Genomic DNA, 26,170 nt, shown 5'->3' with positions numbered 1-26,170 from the left:
CCAAGACCCCAAAAACAACAGCTCTCACATTAGCCAATAGCAAAAAAGTGCAACACCATGATGATGTCAGAGTCTGATGACATCACAAGGGGGAGGAGCTAAGTCCATCATTGTAGTGAAATGATAGAGTGAGGAATAAGGAGGATGATACGCAGGGACCCCCATACATGGACAATAGAGGGGATGATACGCGGGGACCCCCATACATGGACAATAGAGGGGATGATACGCGGGGACCCCCATACATGGACAATAAAAAGGATGATACGCGGGGACCCCCATACATGGACAATAAAGGGGATGATACGCAGGGACCCCCATACATGGACAATAGAGGGGATGATATGCGGGGACCCCCATACATTGACAATAGAGTGGATGATACGCGGGGACCCCCATACATGGACAATAAAAAGGATGATACGCGGGGACCCCCATACATGGACAATAAAGGGGATGATACGCAGGGACCCCCATACATGGACAATAGAGGGGATGATACGCGGGGACCCCCATACATGGACAATAGAGGGGATGATACGCGGGGACCCCCATACATAAAGAATAGAGGGGATGATACGGCGGGGACCCCCATACATGGACAATAGAGGGGATGATACTCGGGGACCCCCATACATGGACAATAGAGGGGATGATACTCGGGGACCCCCATACATGGACAATAGAGGGGATGATACGCGGGGACCCCCATACATGGACAATAGAGGGGATGATACTCGGGGACCCCCATACATGGACAATAGAGGGGATGATACGTGGGGACCCCCATACATGGACAATAGAGGGGATGATACTCGGGGACCCCCATACATGGACAATAGAGGGGATGATACGTGGGGACCCCCATACATAAAGAATAGAGGGGATGATACGCGGGTCCCCATACATGGGAAATAAGGGGGATGACAGGCGGGGACCCCCAAACATAGGAAATATTAATTGGATGACACCTGGGGACCCCCATACATGGTATGATATGTGAGGACCCCCATACATAGGGAATAAGGGGGATGATACGCGGGTCCCCATACATGGGAAATAAGGGGGGTGACACCTGGGGACCCCCATACACGGGATGGCACCTGGGGACCCCCATACACGGGATGACACGTGGGGACCCCCATACACGGGATGACACGTGGGGACCCCCCCATACACGGGATGACACGTGGGGACCCCCCCATACACGGGATGACACGTGGGGACCCCCCCATACACGGGATGACACGTGGGGACCCCCCCATACATGGGATGACACCTGGGGACCCCCTATATCGGCTCTAGTGCCTGTACTCGGGGAGGGTTTGGGGGTCTCTGTGAGGAGACCCCCAGTTTTCCTCCCTGACTCCCCTCTGCCCCTCGCACTAGTCTCAGTGTCGCCCCCCGCTGTTCCCGGGGTCCCCGCCCGGTGACGTCACGTGTCGGGGTGCGGGCGCTGACGTCACGGTACCTTCAGGCTCCGGCGCACCGGCCGCTCGATGATCGCCAGCTCCTGCAGGTCCTCGATGTACCCGAACAGGCTGAGCTCCATGCTGGACCGGATCAGGCGGCCGCTGCTGCCCGCATCCTGCACCGGAGCTTCACATGGCAGCCGGAGATCCTGAGTGCGGGGGCGGCGGCGGGGGAGGACCGGGGCGGAGTCTGCGATCACCGGGGACCGGACCCGGGGGTGACAGCGGCACTGGCGGAGGAGCGGGAGCCGCGGGGGCGGCGGAGCTGCGGCCTCCGGGGGCTCAGGGAGTCACAGGCTGCGGGACGTGCGGGGAGCCCGGGCTGCGAGGAGTGCGGCGGCCGGTCTCCATAGTAACGGAGCGCTGCTGACGTCACAGCACAGAGCTGCCACAGAACGGCCACTGTCACGTGACCACACACCAATCACGTGTCCACACACCAATCAGGTGATCACACACCAATCAGGTGACCCCAGACCAATTACGTGACCACAGACCAATCAGGTGACCACACACCAATCACTGGTTACGTGTCATCACCGCCATATACAAGTCATGTGTCATTACTGCCCAATACGGGTCACGTGTCAATACCACAACATACGAGTAATGTGTCGTCACACCATGTACAGGTCACGTGTCATCACAGAACATACAGATCACGTGTCATGACTGCCACAAATCGGTCACGTGTCAACACTGCCACTTACGGGTTACGTGTCATCACCGCCATATACAAGTCATGCGTCATTACTGCCCAATACGGGTCACGTGTCATCACGCCACATATGAGTCACATGTCAATACCACAACATGCGAGTAATGTGTCGTCACACCATGTACAGGTCACGTGTCACTATCGCCACATACAGGTCACGTGTCATCAAGCTACATCCGGATCATGTGTCATGACCGGCATATACAGGTCACATGTCATCACCACCATATACAGGTCATGTGTCATCAGAACACATACGGGTCACGTGTTATCACCACTACATACAGCTAACATGTCATCACCGCCATATACAGGTCACGTGTCATCACCGCCATATACAGGTCACGTGTCATCACCGCCATATACAGGTCACGTGTCATCACCGCCATATACAGGTCACGTGTCATCATCGCCATATACAGGTCACGTGTCATCACCGCCATATACAGGTCACGTGTCCTCACCGCCATATACAGGTCACGTGTCATCACCGCCATATACAGGTCACGTGTCCTCACCGCCATATACAGGTCACGTGTCATCATCGCCATATACAGGTCACGTGTCATCACCGCCATATACAGGTCACGTGTCCTCACCGCCATATACAGGTCACGTGTCATCACCGCCATATACAGGTCACGTGTCCTCACCGCCATATACAGGTCACGTGTCCTCACCGCCATATACAGGTCACGTGTCATCACCGCCATATACAGGTCACGTGTCCTCACCGCCATATACAGGTCACGTGTCCTCACCGCCATATACAGGTCACGTGTCATCACCGCCATATACAGGTCACGTGTCCTCACCGCCATATACAGGTCACGTGTCCTCACCGCCATATACAGGTCACGTGTCCTCACCGCCATATACAGGTCACGTGTCATCACCGCCATATACAGGTCACGTGTCATCACCGCCATATACAGGTCACGTGTCCTCACCGCCATATACAGGTCACGTGTCATCATCGCCATATACAGGTCACGTGTCCTCACCGCCATATACAGGTCACGTGTCATCATCGCCATATACAGGTCACGTGTCATCACCGCCATATACAGGTCACGTGTCATCATCGCCATATACAGGTCACGTGTCATCACCGCCATATACAGGTCACGTGTCCTCACCGCCATATACAGGTCACGTGTCCTCACCGCCATATACAGGTCACGTGTCCTCACCACCATATACAGGTCACGTGTCCACCCCATTATCTGTGGCACAGACCCTGTGGGGGTCCCTTCTGGTGGAAGCTGGAACGTCATCACTTTCCCTTCTCTCCAGTTTTACTATTATTTGCGCAATCTATTTCTTCTGCTGACAACCAAGGTAAAAAATCACCAATATTATGACACAAAGATGCGCTACATTTACCATCCAGCATGACCCAAGGGCCTCACTGTTGAGACCACACTCACCCCTCCAGCGGCTGTGATCCATGCTTTGCTTTAAAGCACAAACCAGAGGTTTCTGTCCTGAACTTACAGCCTCATAAATCAGGGGAAGCTCCGGGAACAGAGTCTGTAACAAGGACTGTCAATTCTAGCCACTGAGTGGTCGTGTGACTCTAGTCTGACTCAGTCTTTAACTTCCCAGAACATCGGCACACCCGTCTCCTGAAACACTCTGTGCTGCGGGGAGAACCTGCCCCTCCTCTATATAACTCTCAGTATATGAGACCTCCCAGAACATCAGCACACCCATCTCCTGAAACACTCTGTGCTGCGGGGAGAACCTGCTCCTCCTCTATATAACTCTCAGTATATGAGACCTCCCAGAACATCAGCATAGCCATCTCCTGAAACACTCTGTGCTGCAGGGAGAACCTGCCCCTCCTCTATATAACTCTCAGTATATGTGACCTCCCAGAACATCAGCACACCCGTCTCCTGAAACACTCTGTGCTGCGGGGAGAACCTGCTCCTCCTCTATATAACTCTCAGTATATGAGACCTCCCAGAACATCAGCACACCCATCTCCTGAAACACTCTGTGCTGCAGGGAGAACCTGCCCCTCCTCTATATAACTCTCAGTATATGTAACCTCCCAGAACATCGGCACACCCATCTCCTGAAACACTCTGTGCTGCAGGGAGAACCTGCCCCTCCTCTATATAACTCTCAGTATATGAGACCTCCCAGAACATCAGTATAGCCATCTCCTGAAACACTCTGTGCTGCGTGGAGAACCTACCCTGTTCTCTATAAAACTTTCGGTATTTGTGACCTCCTAGAACATCAGTACACCCATCTCCTGAAACACTCTGTGCTGCGGGGAGAACCTGCCCCTCCTCTATATAACTCTCAGTATATGTGACCTCCCAGAACATCAGCACACCCGTCTCCTGAAACACTCTGTGCTGCAGGGAGAACCTGCCCCTCCTCTATATAACTCTCAGTATATGAGACCTCCTAGAACATCAGCATAGCCATCTCCTGAAACACTCTGTGCTGCGGGGAGAACCTGCCCCTCCTCTAAATAACTCTCTGTCAGGTTTCCGGGTTTTCCAGTTCTCTTTTGAAAGAGCTTGCCCTCAGTTAACATGGAGTTTAATGTTCTGTTGCCCTACTTCCTGTCCAGCTGCTTAAAAGGCCGCCTCTAAGCCTAGTCCAGTGCCTGAGTATACTGCTTGCTGTGTGCTCCTGCTTTGCTGCGTCTACTTCCTGATTGCCTTTGGATCCTTCTGAAAAGACTACCGACCGACTCTGGACCATACCCGGTTTCTTCAAGCTGTGCCCGGACTCCGTCTGCCGCCTTTGATCAGCACTCTGCCCGGTTCGTAACCACTCTGGACTTTCATCCCGTATGGACACCCCTGGACTATACCACTTGCCCCTTGTGTACCGGCTGCTGCGCATTTAGGCCTTCCGGGGTGATTGCCGGACAGTCCCTGTATAGGGGTTCGCTCTGGTGGTCTCCCTGGGGGAGTCCGGTGCGTGGCCCCGGGAATTCCCTTCGTTCCGTTACGGGAAAGTATTTCGTGTGTTTGTTCTGCTGTGTTTTGTTCCGTTCTGTACCTACCGTGGTTACATATTATAAAACATCTTGTACCAAGAACTCGTCTCTGATTGTCATTGCCCTAACGCTATCGAAATCCTCAGAACATACAATAGTATTACATTATACTCAGGCCACAAGAGGATTTCGCTGGGGCAATGACTGAGACACGAGGAGTAGACCAGCTCTTTTCTATGATTAACTCCTTGCAGCAGGAGATGGAGGCGGTGCAGACTAAACTTAGAGATGTGGAGGCACAGCTGGGCCATGATCACCAGGTACTGGGTCCGGCTATACAGGACTTGCAAGTCAGAGTGGAGGCTCAGGAAGCCGGCCCCACTACGTCCGTACCAGCTGCCGGTATGCCTAGGTTACCCCCATTCCGTTTCAATGGTGATCGTAGTCAGTTTCGTGGATTTGTGAACCAATGTATACTGTTTTTTGATGTACATGCTAATTATTACCTTTCTGACCGGTCCAAAGTGTTATGTATAATCATGTTATTAACCTCACGAGCACTGGCTTGGGCTAATCCTATGATAGAGAATCGGGATATCCGTTTAAATCACCTGGATGACTTTCTGACCGCAATGGCGCAAATGTTTGATGATCCAAATCGCCGTGCTACCGCTGAAGCGGCTCTCCTTTCCTTACGTCAGGGAAAGCGGTCTGTCATTGAATACGCCACTGAGTTCCAGAGGTTAGTGGTAGACACCGACTGGGGAAACAATGCATTATTGTCTGTTTTCAGAAAAGGTTTGTCCGGTACCATCAAGGACGAGTTAGCCCGTTCCGAATCTCCAGGGGAATTTGAACTGTTTCTCCAACACTGTGTGCGTATTGATACCCGCTTGACGGAACGTAGACAGGAAAAATGGGCAGCTGTAAACCGTGTAAACAACTTTGCGTTTCCTTCCAGAGAACCCGCTCTCAGGACGCCACGGGAGGCCGAGGACGTTCCTATGCAAGTGGACTCTCTGCAAAAGCGAGAGACCAACGAACGTCGTGAACACCGGCTCCGTGAGCGTTTGTGTTTCTATTGCGGTCAATCAGACCATTTCTTGATCGACTACCCGAAACGTCCGAATCGCCCAAATAAGGTATTGGCAGCCATGGCAGAGTGTGACAACACGGACGCAGAGTCCGATATCTCTGAGGCAAGTGGACACCTGGATGCGGTATTTCCCTTGACTGTAATGTCCACCTCACCGAAGGACTCAGAAGGGAAATATACCCATTGCTCGCTCCCCATTCAGATCCGGTGGGAGGGACAGCTAATACCTACCTCTGCAATGATAGATTCTGGGGCAGGGGGAAATTTCATGGACTCCTCTTTTGCCAGGAAACACGGTATCCGGACTCAGCAAAGATCCTCACCGGTTACCATGGAGACGGTAGACGGATCTCCGTTAAGCTCTGGACCAGTGGATCGGGAAACAGTACCGCTAGAATGCGTGATGAAGCCAGGTCAGCAGGAGACCCTTGTGTTCATGATAATTTCTTCTCCTCATTTTCCGATTATTTTCGGTATTCCGTGGCTACGGTCTACAAATCCAGTCATCGATTGGGAGACTAAGGAAATATCCTTCCCACCACAGAGTGGTCCGACCATTAGTCCAACTGTTCCGGTTCCAGTAACACCGTCTGCGGAGGGCACTGTACAGGTACCTGTTCTGCCCCCGGTTTATGATGACTTTGCTGACATATGCGACAAAAGAAAAGCCGATCGGCTTCCCCCGCATAGACCGTATGATTGCCCCATAGATTTACTCCCAGGGGCGGAGATTCCGTTTGGCCATGTCTACCCGTTGGCGGCACCTGAGCTAGAAGCATTAAAAGAGTACATTGATGAAAGTCTAGCCAAGGGATTTATTCGCCCGTCTACCTCACCAGCAGGGGCACCCATCTTTTTCGTGAAAAAGAAAGAGGGGACTCTGAGACCCTGTATTGACTACCGGGAACTGAATAAAATAACCATCCGGAACCGGTATCCGTTACCGTTGATTCCTGAGCTATTGGAGAGGGTCCAACAGGCAAAAATATTCACCAAATTGGATCTCCGTGGGGCATATAATCTACTTCGCATACGTCCCGGAGACGAGTGGAAGACCGCGTTCCGATGTCGGTATGGACATTTTGAGTACCTAGTGATGCCTTTTGGACTTTGTAACGCTCCTGCAGATTTCCAACACCTAGTTAACGATATTTTTAGGGATATAATGGACCAATTCATGGTGATCTATCTGGATGATATCCTAATCTTTTCTGATTCCCTACAGGAACACCAGGAGCACGTCAAGACCGTACTTACCCGTCTGAGGGATAACCACCTGTACATTAAACTGGAGAAATGCGAGTTCCATTCCTCACAAATACAATTCTTAGGTTATGTCATCTCTCCTCAAGGACTGAACATGGAGTCTGGCAAGATACAAGCAATTCTAGACTGGCCGGAACCGGGAAACATCAAAGAGGTACAACGCTTTGTCGGTTTTGCCAACTTTTACCGACGCTTTATCTGTAATTTTTCAGAGATCGTTCGTCCCATCACTCTGTTAACCAAGAAAGGACAGAAGTTTGTGTGGTCCGCCCAGGCCCAGGAAGCTTTCCATCGTCTCAAGGTTTGTTTTACCTCAGCGCCTATATTGGTACATCCGAATCCCGCACTTCCCTTTATCGTGGAAGTCGACGCTTCCGACTACGCATTAGGGGCCATCCTTTCTCAAAGGACTGGGGACAAGAGTATCTTCCATCCGTGTGCTTTCTTTTCCCGCCGGTTGTCCCCTGCAGAAAGGAACTATGACATTGCGGACAAGGAATTGTTAGCGATTATTTCAGCTTTCAAGGAATGGAGACACCACTTACAGGGAGCCGCGCAGCAAGTGATAGTACTCACAGATCATCGTAATCTGGAATTTCTTAAGTCTGCCAGGTGCCTGTCTCCACAGCAAGCCCGTTGGAGTTTGTTCCTTAATCAGTTCAATTTTATCGTTACATACCGTCCAGGTTCACGTAATGGGAAAGCCGATGCCTTGTCCCGAATCCATGCCGTGGACTCCGTGCCTGGAACCCCGTCTCAGACCGTGTTATCAGATGCCAATTTCGTTGGAGTAATCCAGGACCAGGACTTGTGGAAGGACATCAAGCTGGCCTATGATGGTGACGTATTTCTTGCTGCCCCCCCGAATGATGTAACTCTTGTTCTTCGGAATGGTGTGTGGTTGAGAGAACGACGCATTTATGTCCCGGAGGCCGTAAGACTTTGGGTTCTCAAGTTGGTCCATGACTCCGTGTTGGCTGGTCATAGAGGGGTACAGAAGACGCAGGAATTTCTAAGCCGTTTTTTCTGGTGGCCTACCTGTGTAAAGGATGTAAAGGACTATGTCCACTCATGTGTGGTTTGTGCCCGGTGCAAGGTCCCTCGTGTGGCTCCTACGGGACTCCTCCAACCGTTACCCGTGCCATCTCGCCCTTGGGGGTCTATCTCAATGGATTTTATTGTGGAGTTGCCAGTCTCAGGCGGTCACAATACCATTTTGGTGGTGGTGGATCGGTTGACTAAAGCTGCTCACTTTATTCCGTGTACCGGTCTTCCCTCAGCCGCAGAGACAGTAGATTTGGTTATCCAGAACGTATTCCGATTGCATGGGGTACCAGACGAGATCATCTCTGACCGGGGCGTGCAGTTCACGTCTAGGTTCTGGAAGGGCTTTTGTACGGCACTCCAGATTGATGTCTGTTTGTCTTCTGCATACCATCCTCAGACGAATGGGCAAACCGAACGGACTAATCAAACCCTGGAACAGTACCTCCGATGTTATGTCAGCCATCTGCAGGACGATTGGTTGAAGATGCTTCCGTTGGCGGAGTTCTCGTATAACAACACTCAGAGCAGCTCCACTAAGGTAACGCCCTTTTTTGCTAACTTGGGTTACCATCCAACTATTTTGCCTAGGTCACCGGTTGCGGTTTCGGTGCCTGCGGTGGAGGACAGATTGACAGAGCTACGACAAAATCTGGAGGTTCTAAAGGACACTGTGGCTACGGCTCAGGAGCGTTACAAGAGGTCGGCAGACACTCACCGGAAACCGGCCCCCATGTATAAGGTAGGGGACTCTGTATGGTTATCCACCAAAAACCTGAGATTGGGTGTCCCTTCGCAGAAGCTGGGACAAAAATTCATCGGTCCATTTAAGATCACCGGGATCGTGAGCCCTGTGGCCTGTCGGCTGCGGTTACCGCACCATCTGAAGGTACACCCGGTCTTTCATGTTTCTCTCCTCAAACCCGTTTCTCCTAATACGTTTCGTGGTCGTGTCGTGCCTCCTCCTCCGCCTGTGATGGTCGACGGCGAGGAGCAGTTCGTGGTTGAGGACATTCTTGACTCCCGGCTCCATCGTCGTCGGCTTCAGTATCTGGTACGTTGGCAGGGGTACGCCCCCGAGGACGATTCCTGGGAACCGGTGGGTAACATTCGGGCACCCCGGAAGATTGCTCAGTTTCATCGACGGTACCCGGACAAACCAGGCCCTGATCCGTCCTGAGGCCGTTTCTGGGGGGGGAGTAATGTCAGGTTTCCGGGTTTTCCAGTTCTCTTTTGAAAGAGCTTGCCCTCAGTTAACATGGAGTTTAATGTTCTGTTGCCCTACTTCCTGTCCAGCTGCTTAAAAGGCCGCCTCTAAGCCTAGTCCAGTGCCTGAGTATACTGCTTGCTGTGTGCTCCTGCTTTACTGCTGCTGCTACTTGGATCCTCCTGAAAATCTACCGACCGACTCTGGACCATACCCGGTTTCTTCAAGCTGTGCCCAGACTCCGTCTGCCGCCTTTGGTCAGCACTTCTGCCCGGTTTCCTCTCGGTTTGTAACCACTCTGGACTTTCATCCCGTACGGACACTCCTGGACTTTTACCACTTGCCCCTTGTGTCCCGGCTGCTGCGCATTTAGGCCTTCCGGGGTGATTGCCGGACAGTCCCTGTATAGGGGTTCGCTCTGGTGGTCTCCCTGGGGGAGTCCGGTGCGTGGCCCCGGGAATCCCCTTCGCTCCGTTTCGGAAAGGTATTTTGTGTGTGTTCTACTGTATTTGTTCCGTTGTGTATCTACCGTGGTTACATGTTATAAACATCTTGTACCAAGAACTCGTCTCTGGTGGTCATTGCCCTAACGCTATCGAAATCCTCAGAACATACAATAGTATTACACTCTCAGTATATGAGACCTCCTAGAACATCAGCACACCCGTCTCCTGAAACACTCTGAGCTGCGGGGAGAACCTGCCCCTCCTCTATATAACTCTCAGTATATGAGACCTCCCAGAACATCGGCACACCCATGTCCTAAAACACTCTGTGCTGCATGGAGAACCTACCCTGTTCTCTATAAAACTTTCGGTATTTGTGATCTCCTAGAACATCAGTACACCCATCTCCTGAAACACTCTGTGCTGCGGGGAGAACCTGCCCCTCCTCTATATAACTCTCAGTATATTTGATCTCCCAGAACATTGGCACACCCGTCTCCTAAAACACTCTGTGCTGCGGGGAGACCCTGCCCCTCCTCTATATAACTCTCAGTATATGTGACCTCCCAGAACATCAGCACACCCGTCTCCTGAAACACTCTGTGCTGCGGGGAGAACCTGCCCCTCCTTTATATAACTCTCAGTATATGTGACCTCCCAGAACATCAGCACACCCGTCTCCTGAAACACTCTGTGCTGCGGGGAGAACCTGCCCCTCCTCTATATAACTCTCAGTATATGAGACCTCCCAGAACATCAGCACACCCGTCTCCTGAAACACTCTGTGCTGCAGGGAGAACCTGCCCCTCCTCTATATAACTCTCAGTATATGAGACCTCCCAGAACATCGGCACACCCATGTCCTAAAACACTCTGAGCTGTGGGGAGACCCTGCCCCTCGTCTATATAACTCTCAGTATATGAGACCTCCCAGAACATCAGCATAGCCATCTCCTGAAACACTCTGTGCTGCGGGGAGACCCTGTTCGTCCTCTATATAACTCTCAGTATATAAGACCTCCCAGAACATCGGCATAGCTGTTTCCTGAAACACTCTGTGCTGCAGGGAGAACCTGCCCCTCCTCTATATAACTCTCAGTATATGTGACCTCCCAGAAAATCGGCACACCCATCTCCTGAAACACTCTGTGCTGCGGGGAGAACCTGCCCCTCCTCTATATAACTCTCAGTATATGAGACCTCCCAGAACATCGGCACACCCATCTCCTGAAACACTCTGTGCTGCGGGGAGAACCTGCCCCTCATCTTATGCATTTCTCAGTCTGTAACCACATATAAAATGAAAACACCCAGATCCTGACATAGGCCGTGCAGTCTCCCCTGTATCCTCTCATCATATTCTGTAATACTCTGTGCTGCTGTGAACAAACTAAATCTTGCATTCAAAGACTTTCCAATGTGCCCTGATTGTCAGCCTCGGTCTGGCCCGTTATATAGCAGTCTCTGGTGGTCCGTACAGACGCAGGGAGGGTCCGACCCATCGATTCGGGTATCGGGCACTCCAGCATTTTAGTGCTCCCTCATTACTCATCCGTACAGACGCAGGGAGCGGCCACAGCTCAGTGATTGTGATGATTTCAGCTCTGCAGATTATAATGGTGGCCGCAGCTCGGTGATTGGGATGATTTCAGCTCTGCAGATTATGATGGTGGCTGCAGCTCGGTGATTGTGATGATTTCAGCTCTGCAGATTATAATGGTGGCCACAGCTCAGTGATTGTGATGATTTCAGCTCTGCAGATTGTAATGGTGGCCGCAGCTCAGTGATTGTGATGATTTCAGCTCTGCAGATTATGATGGTGCCTGCAGCTCGGTGATTGGGATGATTTCAACTCTGCAGATTATGATGGTGGCTGCAGCTCGGTGATTGGGATGATTTCAGCTCTTCAGATTATGATGGCAGCCGCAGCTCGGTGATTGGGATGATTTCAGCTCTTCAGATTATGATGGCAGCCGCAGCTCGGTGATTGGGATGATTTCAGCTCTTCAGATTATTATGGTGGCCGCAGCTCGGTAATTGGGATGATTTCAGCTCTGCAGATTATGATGGTGGCTGCAGCTCGGTGATTGGGATGATTTAAGCTCTGCAGATTATGATGGTGGCTGCAGTTCGGTGATTGGGATGATTTCAGCTCTGCAGATTATGATGGTGGCTGCAGTTCGGTGATTGGGATGATTTCAGCTCTGCAGATTATGATGGTGGCCGCAGCTCGGTGATTGGGATGATTTCAGCTCTGCAGATTATGATGGTGGCCGCAGCGCGGTGATTGGGATGATTTCAGCTCTGCAGATTATAATGGCAGCCGCAGCTCGGTGATTGGGATGATTTCAGCTCTGCAGATTATGATGGTGGCTGCAGCTCGGTGATTGGGATGATTTCAGCTCTGCAGATTATGATGGCAGCCGCAGCTCGGTGATTGGGATGATTTCAGCTCTGCAGATTATGATGGTGGCTGCAGTTCGGTGATTGGGATGATTTCAGCTCTGCAGATTATGATGGCAGCCGCAGCTCGGTGATTGGGATGATTTCAGCTCTTCAGATTATGATGGCAGCCGCAGCTCGGTGATTGGGATGATTTCAGCTCTTCAGATTATTATGGTGGCCGCAGCTCGGTGATTGGGATGATTTCAGCTCTGCAGATTATGATGGTGGCTGCAGCTCGGTGATTGGGATGATTTCAGCTCTGCAGATTATGATGGTGGCTGCAGTTCGGTGATTGGGATGATTTCAGCTCTGCAGATTATGATGGTGGCTGCAGCTCGGTGATTGGGATGATTTCAGCTCTGCAGATTATGATGGTGGCTGCAGTTCGGTGATTGGGATGATTTCAGCTCTGCAGATTATGATGGTGGCTGCAGTTCGGTGATTGGGATGATTTCAGCTCTGCAGATTATGATGGTGGCCGCAGCTCGGTGATTGGGATGATTTCAGCTCTGCAGATTATGATGGTGGCCGCAGCGCGGTGATTGGGATGATTTCAGCTCTGCAGATTATGATGGTGGCTGCAGTTCGGTGATTGGGATGATTTCAGCTCTGCAGATTATGATGGTGGCTGCAGCTCGGTGATTGGGATGATTTCAGCTCTGCAGATTATGATGGTGGCCGCAGCGCGGTGATTGGGATGATTTCAGCTCTGCAGATTATGATGGTGGCTGCAGCTCGGTGATTGGGATGATTTCAGCTCTGCAGATTATAATGGTGGCCGCAGCTCGGTGATTGGGATGATTTCAGCTCTGCAGATTATAATGGTGGCTGCAGCTCGGTGATTGTGATGATTTCAGCTCTGCAGATTATGATGGCAGCCGCAGCTCGGTGATTGGAATGATTTCAACTCTGCAGATTATGATGGCGGCTGCAGCTCGGTGATTGTGATGATTTCAGCTCTGCAGATTATGATGACGGTTGCAGCTCAGTGATTGTGATGATTTCAGCTCTGCAGATTATGATGGTGGCTGCAGCTCGGTGATTGGGATGATTTCAGCTCTGCAGATTATGATGGTGGCCGCAGCGCGGTGATTGGGATGATTTCAGCTCTGCAGATTATGATGGTGGCTGCAGCTCGGTGATTGGGATGATTTCAGCTCTGCAGATTATAATGGTGGCCGCAGCTCGGTGATTGGGATGATTTCAGCTCTGCAGATTATAATGGTGGCTGCAGCTCGGTGATTGGGATGATTTCAGCTCTGCAGATTATGATGGCGGCTGCAGCTCGGTGATTGTGATGATTTCAGCTCTGCAGATTATGATGGCGGCCGCGGCTCTGCTTCTTTTTATAACGCCTCTATATTTAGCAGCGGCGCAGCGATGAATCTCATCAGTGGATTTCTTCGGGATCCTCTCTCCGCAGGAGAAGCAGCAGCAATGTCCTCGGAAGGGCACGAAAACCTAAAAAATAGTTGTAAAACCTTCACACAGACGTGGAGATTCAAGTCCTCACATTTTACAAAACCCCTGCTTCCTGTCAATGAATGGAGACGGAAATCCCAGCCTGGCCTGCTCTTGCATACAGAGCTGGGGTTTTGGCACAATGTGTCAGTGAGAGGTGACTCCAGATGCGTTTATTTCCCAGAGAACTAAAGATAGTTTTCTTAAAGGGAGTGTGTCGGCTAAAATTAGGCACATGGGGTATATTGCACCGCCATTTTACATTCGTATCCTGGTGCAGTGAAGAAGACAGCTCTAATACCGCCTGGTGTAAACAGCTCTAATACTGCCTGGTGCAGTGAAGAAGACAGCTCTAATACCGCCTGGTGCAAACAGCTCTAACACCGCCTGGTGCAAACAGCTCTAATACCGCCTGGTGCAAACAGCTCTAACACCGCCTGGTGCAAACAGCTCTAACACCGCCTGGTGCAAACAGCTCTAACACCGCCTGGTGTAAACAGCTCTAACACCGCCTGGTGTAAACAGCTCTAATACCGCCTGGTGCAAACAGCTCTAACACCGCCTGGTGCAAACAGCTCTAACACCGCCTGGTGCAAACAGCTCTAACACCGCCTGGTGTAAACAGCTCTAACACCGCCTGGTGTAAACAGCTCTAACACCGCCTGGTGCAAACAGCTCTAACACCGCCTGGTGCAAACAGCTCTAACACCGCCTGGTGCAAACAACTCTAATACCGCCTGGTGCAAACAGCTCTAATACCGCCTGGTGCAAACAGCTCTAATACCGCCTGGTGCAAACAGCTCTAATACCGCCTGGTGCAAACAGCTCTAATACCGCCTGGTGCAAACAGCTCTAATACCGCCTGGTGCACACAGCTCTAATACCGCCTGGTGCACACAGCTCTAATACCGCCTGGTGCAAACAGCTCTAATACCGCCTGGTGCAAACAGCTCTAATACCGCCTTGTGTAAACAGCTCTAATACCGCCTGGTGTAAACAGCTCTAATACCGCCTGGTGCACACAGCTCTAATACCGCCTGGTGCACACAGCTCTAATACCGCCTGGTCCAAACAGTTCTAATACCGCCTGGTGCAAACAGCTCTAATATAGCCTGGTCCAAACAGCTCTAATACCGCCTGGTGCAAACAGCTCTAATACCGCCTGGTGCAAACAGCTCTAATACCGTCTGGTGCAAACAGCTCTAATACCGCCTGGTCCAAACAGCTCTAATACCGCCTGGTGCAAACAGCTCTAATACCGCCTGGTCCAAACAGCTCTAATACCGTCTGGTGTAAACAGCTCTAATACCGCCTGGTGCAAACAGCTCTAATACTGCCTGGTGCAAACAGCTCTAATACCGCCTGGTGCAAACAGCTCTAATACCGCCTGGTGCAAACAGCTCTAATACCGCCTGGTGCAAACAGCTCTAATACCGCCTGTTGCAAACAGCTCTAATACCACCTGGTGTAAACAGCTCTAATACCAGCTGGTGCAAACAGCTCTAATACCGCCTGGTGCAAACAGCTCTAATACCGCCTGGTGTAAACAGCTCTAATACCGCCTGGTGCAAACAGCTCTAATACCGCCTGGTGTAAACAGCTCTAATATAGCCTGGTCCAAACAGCTCTAATATCGCCTGATGCAAACAGCTCTAATACTGCCTGGTGCAAACAGCTCTAATACCGCCTGATGCAAACAGCTCTAATACCGCCTGGTGCAAACAGCTCTAATACCGCCTGGTGTAAACAGCTCTAATACCGCCTGGTGTAAACAGCTCTAATACCGCCTGGTGTAAACAGCTCTAATACCGCCTGGTGCAAACAGCTCTAATACCACCTGGTGTAAACAGCTCTAATACCAGCTGGTGCAAACAGCTCTAATACCGCCTGGTGCAAACAGCTCTAATACCACCTGGTGTAAACAGCTCTAATACCGCCTGGTGCAAACAGCTCTAATACCGCCTGGTGTAAACAGCTCTAATATAGCCTGGTCCAAACAGCTCTAATATCGCCTGATGCAAACAGCTCTAATACCGCCTGGTGCAAACAGCTCTAATACCGCCTGATGCAAACAGCTCTAATACCGCCTGGTGCAAACAGCTCTAATACCGCCTGGTGTAAACAGCTCTAATACCGCCTGGTGTAAACAGCTCTAATACCGCCTGGTGTAAACAGCTCTAATACCGCCTGGTGCAAACAGCTCTAATACCGCCTGGTGCAAACAGCTCTAATACCGCCTGTTGTAAACAGCTCTAATACCGCCTGGTGTAAACAGCTCTAATACCGCCTGGTGTAAACAGCTCTAATACCGCCTGGTGCAAACAGCTCTAATACCACCTGGTGCAAACAGCTCTAATACCACCTGGTGTAAACAGCTCTAATACCACCTTGTGTAAACAGCTCTAATACTGCCTGGTGCAAACAGCTCTAATACCGCCTGGTGTAAACAGCTCTAATATAGCCTGGTCCAAACAGCTCTGATACCGCCTGGTGCAAATAGCTCTAATACCGCTTGGTGCGAACAGCTCTAATACCGCCTGGTGCAAACAGCTCTAATACCACCTGGTGCAAACAGCTCTAATACTGCCTGGTGCAAACAGCTCTAATACTGCCTGGTGCAAACAGCTCTAATACCGCCTGGTGTAAACAGCTCTAATACCGCCTGGTGCAAACAGCTCTAATACTGCCTGGTGCAAACAGCTCTAATACCGCCTGGTCCAAACAGCTCTAATACTGCCTGGTGCAAACAGCTCTAATACCGCCTGGTCCAAACAGCTCTAATACCGCCTGGTGTAAACAGCTCTAATACCGCCTGGTCCAAACAGCTCTAATACTGCCTGGTGTAAACAGCTCTAATATAGCCTGGTCCAAACAGCTCTAATACCGCCTGGTGCAAACACCTGGTGCAAACAGCTCTAATATAGCCTGGTCCAAACAGCTCTGATACCGCCTGGTGCAAATAGCTCTAATACCGCCTGGTGCGAACAGCTCTAATACCGCCTGGTGCAAACAGCTCTAATATAGCCTGGTCCAAACAGCTCTGATACCGCCTGGTGCAAATAGCTCTAATACCGCCTGGTGCGAACAGCTCTAATACTGCCTGGTGTAAACAGCTCTAATACCGCCTGGTGCAAACAGCTCGAATACCGCCTGGTGCAAACAGCTCGAATACCGCCTGGTGCAAACAGCTCTAATACCACCTGGTGCAAACAGCTCTAATACCGCCTGGTGCAAACAGCTCTAATACCGCCTGGTGCAAACAGCTCTAATATAGCCTGGTCCAAACAGCTCTGATACCGCCTGGTGCAAATAGCTCTAATACCGCCTGGTGCGAACAGCTCTAATACCGCCTGGTGCGAACAGCTCTAATACTGCCTGGTGTAAACAGCTCTAATACCGCCTGGTGCAAACAGCTCGAATACCGCCTGGTGCAAACAGCTCGAATACCGCCTGGTGCAAACAGCTCTAATACCACCTGGTGCAAACAGCTCTAATACCGCCTGGTGCGAACAGCTCTAATACTGCCTGGTGCAAACAGCTCTAATACCGCCTGGTGCAAACAGCTCTAATACCGCCTGGTGCAAACAGCTCTAATACCGCCTGGTGCGAACAGCTCTAATACTGCCTGGTGCAAACAGCTCTAATACCACCTGGTGCAAACAGCTCTAATACCGCCTGGTGCGAACAGCTCTAATACCGCCTGGTGCGAACAGCTCTAATACTGCCTGGTGCAAACAGCTCTAATACCGCCTGGTGCAAACAGCTCGAATACCGCCTGGTGCAAACAGCTCTAATACCACCTGGTGCAAACAGCTCTAATACCGCCTGGTGCGAACAGCTCTAATACTGCCTGGTGCAAACAGCTCTAATACCACCTGGTGCAAACAGCTCTAATACCGCCTGGTGCGAACAGCCCTAATACCGCCTGGTGCGAACAGCTCTAATACTGCCTGGTGCAAACAGCTCTAATACCGCCTGGTGCAAACAGCTGTAATACCGCCTGGTGCGAATAGCTCTAATACTGCCTGGTGCAAACAGCTCTAATACCACCTGGTGTAAACAGCTCTAATACCGCCTGGTGCAAACAGCTCTAATACCGCCTGGTGCAAACAGCTCTAATACCGCCTGGTGCAAACAGCTCTAATACCGCCTGGTGCAAACAGCTCTAATACCGCCTGGTGCGAACAGCTCTAATACTGCCTGGTGCAAACAGCTCTAATACCGCCTGGTGCAAACAGCTCTAATACTGCCTGGTGCAAACAGCTCTAATACCACCTGGTGTAAACAGCTCTAATACCGCCTGGTGTAAACAGCTCGCCTCTAATACCGCCTGGTGCAAACAGCTCTAATACTGCCTGGTGCAAACAGCTCTAATACCACCTGGTGTAAACAGCTCTAATACCACCTGGTGTAAACAGCTCGCCTCTAATACCGCCTGGTGCAAACAGCTCTAATACTGCCTGGTGCAAACAGCTCTAATACCGCCTGGTGCAAACAGCTCTAATACCGCCTGGTGCATACTGGTGTAATGTAGCCTCGTGCATGTAGTCTAATTCTGCCTCTTCTCTACTTTTATTTTTCTTTCTGTGGGGTAAAACCATGAGGAGAGGATTAAATAGGGGCTGTGGACATGGCCGTGGTGCTGCTGGAGGTGGTGATGGAGCTGCTGCGGGGGGACGTGGTTGATCTGCGACTGTTATGCACCCAAATTAAACACCTTCCTCTGGTGCACGCAGGTGTCAGGACGCTCCTCAGCGCACCACATCATCCAGCAGCACCATCTGATATGCTCAATATTTGCAGGAGTCAGCGTTTTAACAACATGGTGGAAGAGCATGTGTCCTCACATCTCCACGTACGGAGTGATGGGTCATCACCATTTGGGTCCAGTTCCTTCTCTTCGGCTTCCTTCAGCTCCCCTCTTAATCACGGCCCCAACAACAAACAAACTAGAAACCGCGTCCTATCCCATTATTCCTTGCTGTATCATTCAGCCGTGGCTGTCTGCTTTGAACAATATTTTTTCAAACTAAATGCTTTGGGCCCCTGGGATACTCAGTCAAAACATCGGGAAGGCGCCTAAAGGCAAAGTGGCTGGGACTGGCGGTAGAAAGGCTAGCTGGCGGACCTCCAGCTCGATATCAAATCCAACTAAGAGCTTTTTAACTGCAGCAGCTGTAGTGTATCCTACTGGAGTTTAAATTTTGGCTCTGTAGGGGTAAACTCTGAAAACAGGCTCTGTAACAATCTTGACTGTGTAACTGAACTGGGAAAACAGGCTCTGTAGGGGCCTTTTTGAGAATTGTTGCTCTGTAGGAGAGCTCAAACAATCCTGACTATGTGGATGAACTGGGAAAATAGGTTCTGTAGGGGCCTTTTTGAGGATTGTTGCTGTGTGGTGGAACTGTAACAATCATGACTGTGTGGGTGAACAGGCAAAACGGGCCCTATAGGGGCTTTTTGAGAATTATTTCTCTATGGGGGAACTCTAACACTCTTGACTGTGTGAGTAGGCTCTGAACACAGGCTATGGAGGGGCATTTTTTGGGAATTGCTAATCTGTGGGTGAACTCTAACAATCTTGTGTGGGTAAACTGGGAAAACAGGCTCTATAGGGGCCTTTTTGAGAATTGTTGCTCTGTGTGGGAACTAACAATTTTGAATGTGTGGGTGAACTGGGAAAACAGGCTCTATAGGGGCTTTTTGAGAATTGTTGCTCTGTGGGATAACTCTAACAATATTGACTGTGGCTGAAATGGGAAACAAGCTTTCTTGGGGCTTTTTTGAGAATTGTCACTCTGTGAGGAAACTCTAAGGGGGCTTTACACGTTTCGAAATCGCTTCCGAAATATCGTCGGGGTCACGTCGTTAGTGACCCACATCCGGCGCCGGCAACGACCTTGCAACGTGTAAATCCTAGATGCACAGATAAACGATCGCAAAAGCATCGAAAATCGATGATCTGTGTAGCGTCGGTCATTTTCATAATGTCGGGTCGACCGCAGGTACGATGTTGTTTGTCGCTCCTGCGGCAGCACACATCGCTGTGTGTAAACCCGCAGGAGGGACAAACATCTCCTTACCTTACGGCAATGCGGAAGGGAGAAGGTGGGCGGGATGTTATGTCCCGCTCATCTCCGCCCCTCTGCTTCTATTGGCCGGCCGATTAGTGACGTCGCTGTGATGCCGAACGCACCTCCCCCTTGAAGGAGGGATTGTTCGGCGGTCACAGCGACGTCGCCGACCAGGTATGTGCGTGTGAAGCTGCCGTAGCGATAATGTTCGCTACAGCAGCAATCACCATATATCGCATGTGCGACGGGGTCGGGTACTATCGCGCTCGGCATCGCTAGCCGATGCTAGCGATGTCGCAACGTGTAAAGTACCCCTTACAATCTTGAATGTGTGGGTGAATGGGGAAAACAGACTGTCGGGGCCTTTTTAAGAATTGTTGCTCTGTGGAGAACTCTAACATTCTTGAATTTGGGTGAACTGGGAAAAACAGGCTCTATATGGGGCCTTTTGAGCATTGTTGCTCTGGGGGAACTCTAAAAATCTTGACTGTGTGGCTGAACTGTAAAAACATGCTCTATTGGAGCCTTTTTAAGAATTGTTGTTCTGTGGGGGAACTTTAACAATCTTAATTGTGTGGCTAAACTCTGAAAACAGGCTTTGTTGGGGCCTTTTTGAGAATTGTTACTCTGTGGGAGAACTCTAAAGGCCCCGTTACACGGGACGATATATCTAACGATATGTCGGCGGGGTCACGGAGTTTGTGACGCACATCCAGCATCGTTAGAGATATCGTAGCGTGTGACAGATGTGAGCGACTGTGAACGAGCAAAGATACTCACCTTATCATTGCTCGTTGACACGTCGTTCATTTTCATAATATCGTCCCACCTTCTCTGCGACGGTTGTTCATCATTCCCGAGGCAGCACACATCGCTCCGTGTGACACCCCGGGAACGATGAACACAGCTTACCTGCATCCCGCCGGCAATGCGGAAGGAAGGAGGTGGGCGGGATGTTATGTCCCGCTCATCTCCGCCCCTCCGCTTCTATTGGCCGGCCGCTGTGTGACTTCGCTCTGACGCCAAACGTCCCTCCCCCTTCAGGAGGAGGATGTTTGCCGCCCACAGCGACGTTCGGGAGGTAAGTACGTGTAACGGGGATTACCGACTTTGTGCGACACGGGCAACAAATTGCCCGTAACGCACAAATGATGGGGGCAGATGCGATCGCACATATGATCGCACGATAAATCGACAGGTGTAACTGGGCCTTAACATTCTTGAATGTGGGTGAACTGGGAAAACAGGCTCTATATGGGGCCTTGTTGAGCATTGTTGCTCTGGGGGAACTCTAACAATCTTGACTGTGTGGCTGAACTGTATAAACAGGCTATGTTGGGGCCATTTTAAGAATTGTTGCTCTGTGGGGGAATTATAACAATCTTGACAGTGTGGCTGAACTCTGAAAACAGGCTTTATTGGGGCCTTTTTGAGAATTGTTGCTCTGTGAGGGAATTCTAACAATTTTGGCTGTGTGAGTAGACTCTGAACACAAACTATGGAGGGGCCTTTTTTGAGAATTGTTGCTGTATGGGGGAACTCTAACAATCTTGAATTTGTGGGTGAACTGGAAAAACAGGCTCTGTTGGGGCCTTTTTGAGAATTGTTGCTCTGTGGAGCAACTGTGAAATTCATCTCTTTGGAAACACTTTATTTTATTTATGGTGACAGAACCCCTTTAAGTCATTTCCATATCCAAATTTGTTTGCAGGGTTATTGCACTCATTTTGCTTCCTATTGCAACCCCCCAGCTCTTACTACAATCATTTTACAGCACACAAGTTTGGGTCTCCATTGACTTATATAGGGTTCGGCATTCAGGGTCAAGTTCGGATTCTGAACCTGAACATTCACGGGTCCGCTCATCACTATTTATCGCCGCTAGGAAGATCTCACATTAGGATTTCTAATCACTGCTTCCATTTGGCAGAAAAGAAAGTTTAATAAAAAATGCTAATTAGGCTGCTGTGTGGTGCAGACTGGGCGTGGCCAGATGACTCAGCGCACTATCTGGGCCGCCCACTGGTGTTGCCTGTTCCGCCTCCCTCATTGATGAGTGACAGCTTGCCTGATCTTTTTCTGCTCCAGGTAAGCCAGTGCTGTCAATCAAAGTCAGAAGTGTTACGTCACCACCGGAGTCCGCTCCAGCGACTTCTGCTCCGATCGCCAGGTGACGCCGTGTTCCTGCCGTGGACGGTGCTGGTGATGGGAGAGGAGTCGATGCCAGCGGCACCGGTGGGCGCAGGCTCCGATCATCCACTGGGCTGGGTTATCTTGGGATCTGCAGTACCACTGCCTGACTGTAGGTGGCGTGTGTCTTCCAGCTGAAGTTGCCTGCGTTCAGCTACAGCCAATGGGAAGACGCCACACCCTTCTTACTCCCCTTCCTGTCACATGACCTCTGCCAGAGATAGTTCTGATTTCCTGGCTCCTGGTCCGCCCTATTCTGTTTTGTGATTCCTGTGTGCTGACTTCTGCGTGTTTCCTGACTACCCTTCTGCCTGCTGTTTTTGTACCTCGCTGCCCGATCCGGATTTGACCTCTGCTACATTTTCTGACTACGTCCTTGCCTGCCGATTCTGTCCCTGTTCTGCTATTCCTGGTTTGACCCTTCCTGACGACTACTCTCATCGGCCTGCTGCCTTCCACAGGTAGTGATCTCCAGGGCCCTGTATAATCCCAAATCCCTATATAGGGGTTAAAGGGTTTCAGGGTTCTGGGGGTCTTGCTTGGTGAGTGGCTTCCCTCTAGCCTGTCCATTACATCCCATCTGAGTCTGTTGATCCAGGCAGGTGTTACAAGGTGGAACACTGCCAGGAGCCTCTTAGTCATACCCAGGTTGCACTAAGCAAAAAATGGGTTCTCTTAAAGGGGCTGTCCCCATGTATTAGGGTGTGTGGTGAGGGGGTCCAAATGGAACAACCACCTTTAAAGGACCCAAAGTACTAGGTGCTCCCCATGTATTTTGTCCCTAACAGTTGGATAATTCGGCCACTAGGGGTCCCTGGTGCTTTCTTCTGTCTTAGCTTTCCACAATCTCTTGGTTTTGGGGATTTCGGCGTCTTCTTCAGGATCTGGTTCTGTGCTGCATCCAGCAGCGGTGCGGCGTCTTCTTCAGGATCTGGTTCTGTGCTGCATCCAGCAGCGGTGCGGCGTCTTCTTCAGGATCTGGTTCTGTGCTGCATCCAGCAGCGGTGCGGCGTCTTCTTCAGGATCTGGTTTTGTGCTGCATCCAGCAGCGGTGCGGCGTCTTCTTCAGGATCTGGTTCTGTGCTGCATCCAGCAGCGGTGCGGCGTCTTCTTCAGGATCTGGTTCTCTGCAGTATCCAGCAGCGGTGCGGCGTCTTCTTCAGGATCTGGTTCTGTGCTGCATCCAGCAGCGGTGCGGCGTCTTCTTCAGGATCTGGTTCTGTGCTGCATCCAGCAGCGGTGCGGCGTCTTCTTCAGGATCTGGTTCTGTGCTGCATCCAGCAGCGGTGCGGCGTCTTCTTCAGGATCTGGTTCTGTGCTGCATCCAGCAGCGGTGCGGCGTCTTCTTCAGGATCTGGTTCTGTGCTGCATCCAGCAGCGGTGCGGCGTCTTCTTCAGGATCTGGTTCTGTGCTGCATCCAGCAGCGGTGCGGCGTCTTCTTCAGGATCTGGTTCTGTGCTGCATCCAGCAGCGGTGCGGCGTCTTCTTCAGGATCTGGTTCTGTGCTGCATCCAGCAGCGGTGCGGCGTCTTCTTCAGGATCTGGTTTTGTGCTGCATCCAGCAGCGGTGCGGCGTCTTCTTCAGGATCTGGTTCTGTGCTGCATCCAGCAGCGGTGCGGCGTCTTCTTCAGGATCTGGTTCTGTGCTGTATCCAGCAGCGGTGCGGCGTCTTCTTCAGGATCTGGTTCTGTGCTGTATCCAGCAGCGGTGCGGCGTCTTCTTCAGGATCTGGTTCTGTGCTGTATCCAGCAGCGGTGCGGCGTCTTCTTCAGGATCTGGTTCTGTGCTGTATCCAGCAGCGGTGCGGCGTCTTCTTCAGGATCTGGTTCTCTGCAGTATCCAGCAGCGGTGCGGCGTCTTCTTCAGGATCTGGTTCTGTGCTGCATCCAGCAGCGGTGCGGCGTCTTCTTCAGGATCTGGTTCTGTGCTGCATCCAGCAGCGGTGCGGCGTCTTCTTCAGGATCTGGTTCTGTGCTGCATCCAGCAGCGGTGCGGCGTCTTCTTCAGGATCTGGTTCTGTGCTGCATCCAGCAGCGGTGCGGCGTCTTCTTCAGGATCTGGTTCTGTGCTGCATCCAGCAGCGGTGCGGCGTCTTCTTCCGGATCTGGTTCTGTGCTTCATCCAGCAGCGGTGCGGCGTCTTCTTCAGGATCTGGTTCTGTGCTGCATCCAGCAGCGTTGCGGCGTCTTCTTCAGGATCTGGTTCTGTGCTGCATCCAGCAGCGGTGCAGCGTCTTCTTCAGGATCTGATCTGTGCTGCATCCAGCAGCGGTGCGGCGTCTTCTTCAGGATCTGGTTCTGTGCTGTATCCAGCAGCGGTGTGGCGTCTTCTTCAGGATCTGGTTCTGTGCTGCATCCAGCAGCGGTGCGGCGTCTTCTTCAGGATCTGGTTCTGTGCTGTATCCAGCAGCGGTGCGGCGTCTTCTTCAGGATCTGGTTCTGTGCTGTATCCAGCAGCGGTGCGGCGTCTTCTTCAGGATCTGGTTCTGTGCTGTATCCAGCAGCGGTGCGGCGTCTTCTTCAGGATCTGGTTCTGTGCTGTATCCAGCAGCGGTGCGGCGTCTTCTTCAGGATCTGGTTCTGTGCTGTATCCAGCAGCGGTGCGGCGTCTTCTTCAGGATCTGGTTCTGTGCTGCATCCAGCAGCGGTGCGGCGTCTTCTTCAGGATCTGGTTCTGTGCTGTATCCAGCAGCGGTGCGGCGTCTTCTTCAGGATCTGGTTCTGTGCTGTATCCAGCAGCGGTGCGGCGTCTTCTTCAGGATCTGGTTCTGTGCTGCATCCAGCAGCGGTGCGGCGTCTTCTTCAGGATCTGGTTCTGTGCTGCATCCAGCAGTGGTGCGGCGTCTTCTTCAGGATCTGATCTGTGCTGCATCCAGCAGCGGTGCGGCGTCTTCTTCAGGATCTGGTTCTGTGCTGTATCCAGCAGCGGTGCGGCGTCTTCTTCAGGATCTGGTTCTGTGCTGCATCCAGCAGCGGTGCGGCGTCTTCTTCAGGATCTGGTTCTGTGCTGTATCCAGCAGCGGTGCGGCGTCTTCTTCAGGATCTGGTTCTGTGCTGTATCCAGCAGCGGTGCGGCGTCTTCTTCAGGATCTGGTTCTGTGCTGTATCCAGCAGCGGTGCGGCGTCTTCTTCTGGATCTGGTTCTGTGCTGTATCCAGCAGCGGTGCGGTGTCTTCTTCAGGATCTGGTTCTGTGCTGCATCCAGCAGCGGTGCTGCGTCTTCTTCAGGATCTGGTTCTGTGCTGTATCCAGCAGCGGTGCGGCGTCTTCTTCAGGATCTGGTTCTGTGCTGTATCCAGCAGCGGTGCGGCGTCTTCTTCAGGATCTGGTTCTGTGCTGCATCCAGCAGCGGTGCGGCGTCTTCTTCAGGATCTGGTTCTGTGCTGCATCCAGCAGCGGTGCGGCGTCTTCTTCAGGATCTGATCTGTGCTGCATCCAGCAGTAGGCGTCTTCTTCAGGATCTGGTTCTGTGCTGTATCCAGCAGCGGTGCGGCGTCTTCTTCAGGATCTGGTTCTGTGCTGCATCCAGCAGCGGTGCGGCGTCTTCTTCAGGATCTGGTTCTGTGCTGCATCCAGCAGCGGTGCGGCGTCTTCTTCAGGATCTGATCTGTGCTGCATCCAGCAGTAGGCGTCTTCTTCAGGATCTGGTTCTGTGCTGCATCCAGCAGCGGTGCGGCGTCTTCTTCAGGATCTGGTTCTGTGCTGTATCCAGCAGCGGTGTGGCGTCTTCTTCAGGATCTGGTTCTGTGCTGTATCCAGCAGCGGTGCGGCGTCTTCTTCAG

At 51.6% G+C, this 26,170-nt stretch overlaps 1 protein-coding gene across 1 annotated transcript in view; it reads right to left on the bottom strand.

Annotated features, from left to right (window-relative positions):
- Positions 1 to 1,884, bottom strand: part of PPP4R4 (protein phosphatase 4 regulatory subunit 4) — a 63,682-nt gene extending 61,798 nt beyond the window's left edge. Inside the window, exon 1 of the mRNA XM_075330622.1 lies at positions 1,467 to 1,884. Coding sequence (XP_075186737.1) covers positions 1,467 to 1,552 — 86 coding nt within the window. The 5' untranslated portion in view covers positions 1,553 to 1,884. The remainder of the gene's footprint in view (positions 1 to 1,466) is intronic.
- Between the last annotated feature and the right edge of the window lie 24,286 nt (positions 1,885 to 26,170).

Source organism: Anomaloglossus baeobatrachus, chromosome 12 (genome assembly GCF_048569485.1).
Source record: "Anomaloglossus baeobatrachus isolate aAnoBae1 chromosome 12, aAnoBae1.hap1, whole genome shotgun sequence".
Lineage (NCBI taxonomy): Eukaryota > Metazoa > Chordata > Amphibia > Anura > Aromobatidae > Anomaloglossus > Anomaloglossus baeobatrachus.
The sequence above is the reverse complement of the archived record's forward strand: the minus strand, read 5'-3'. Positions and strand labels throughout refer to the sequence as shown.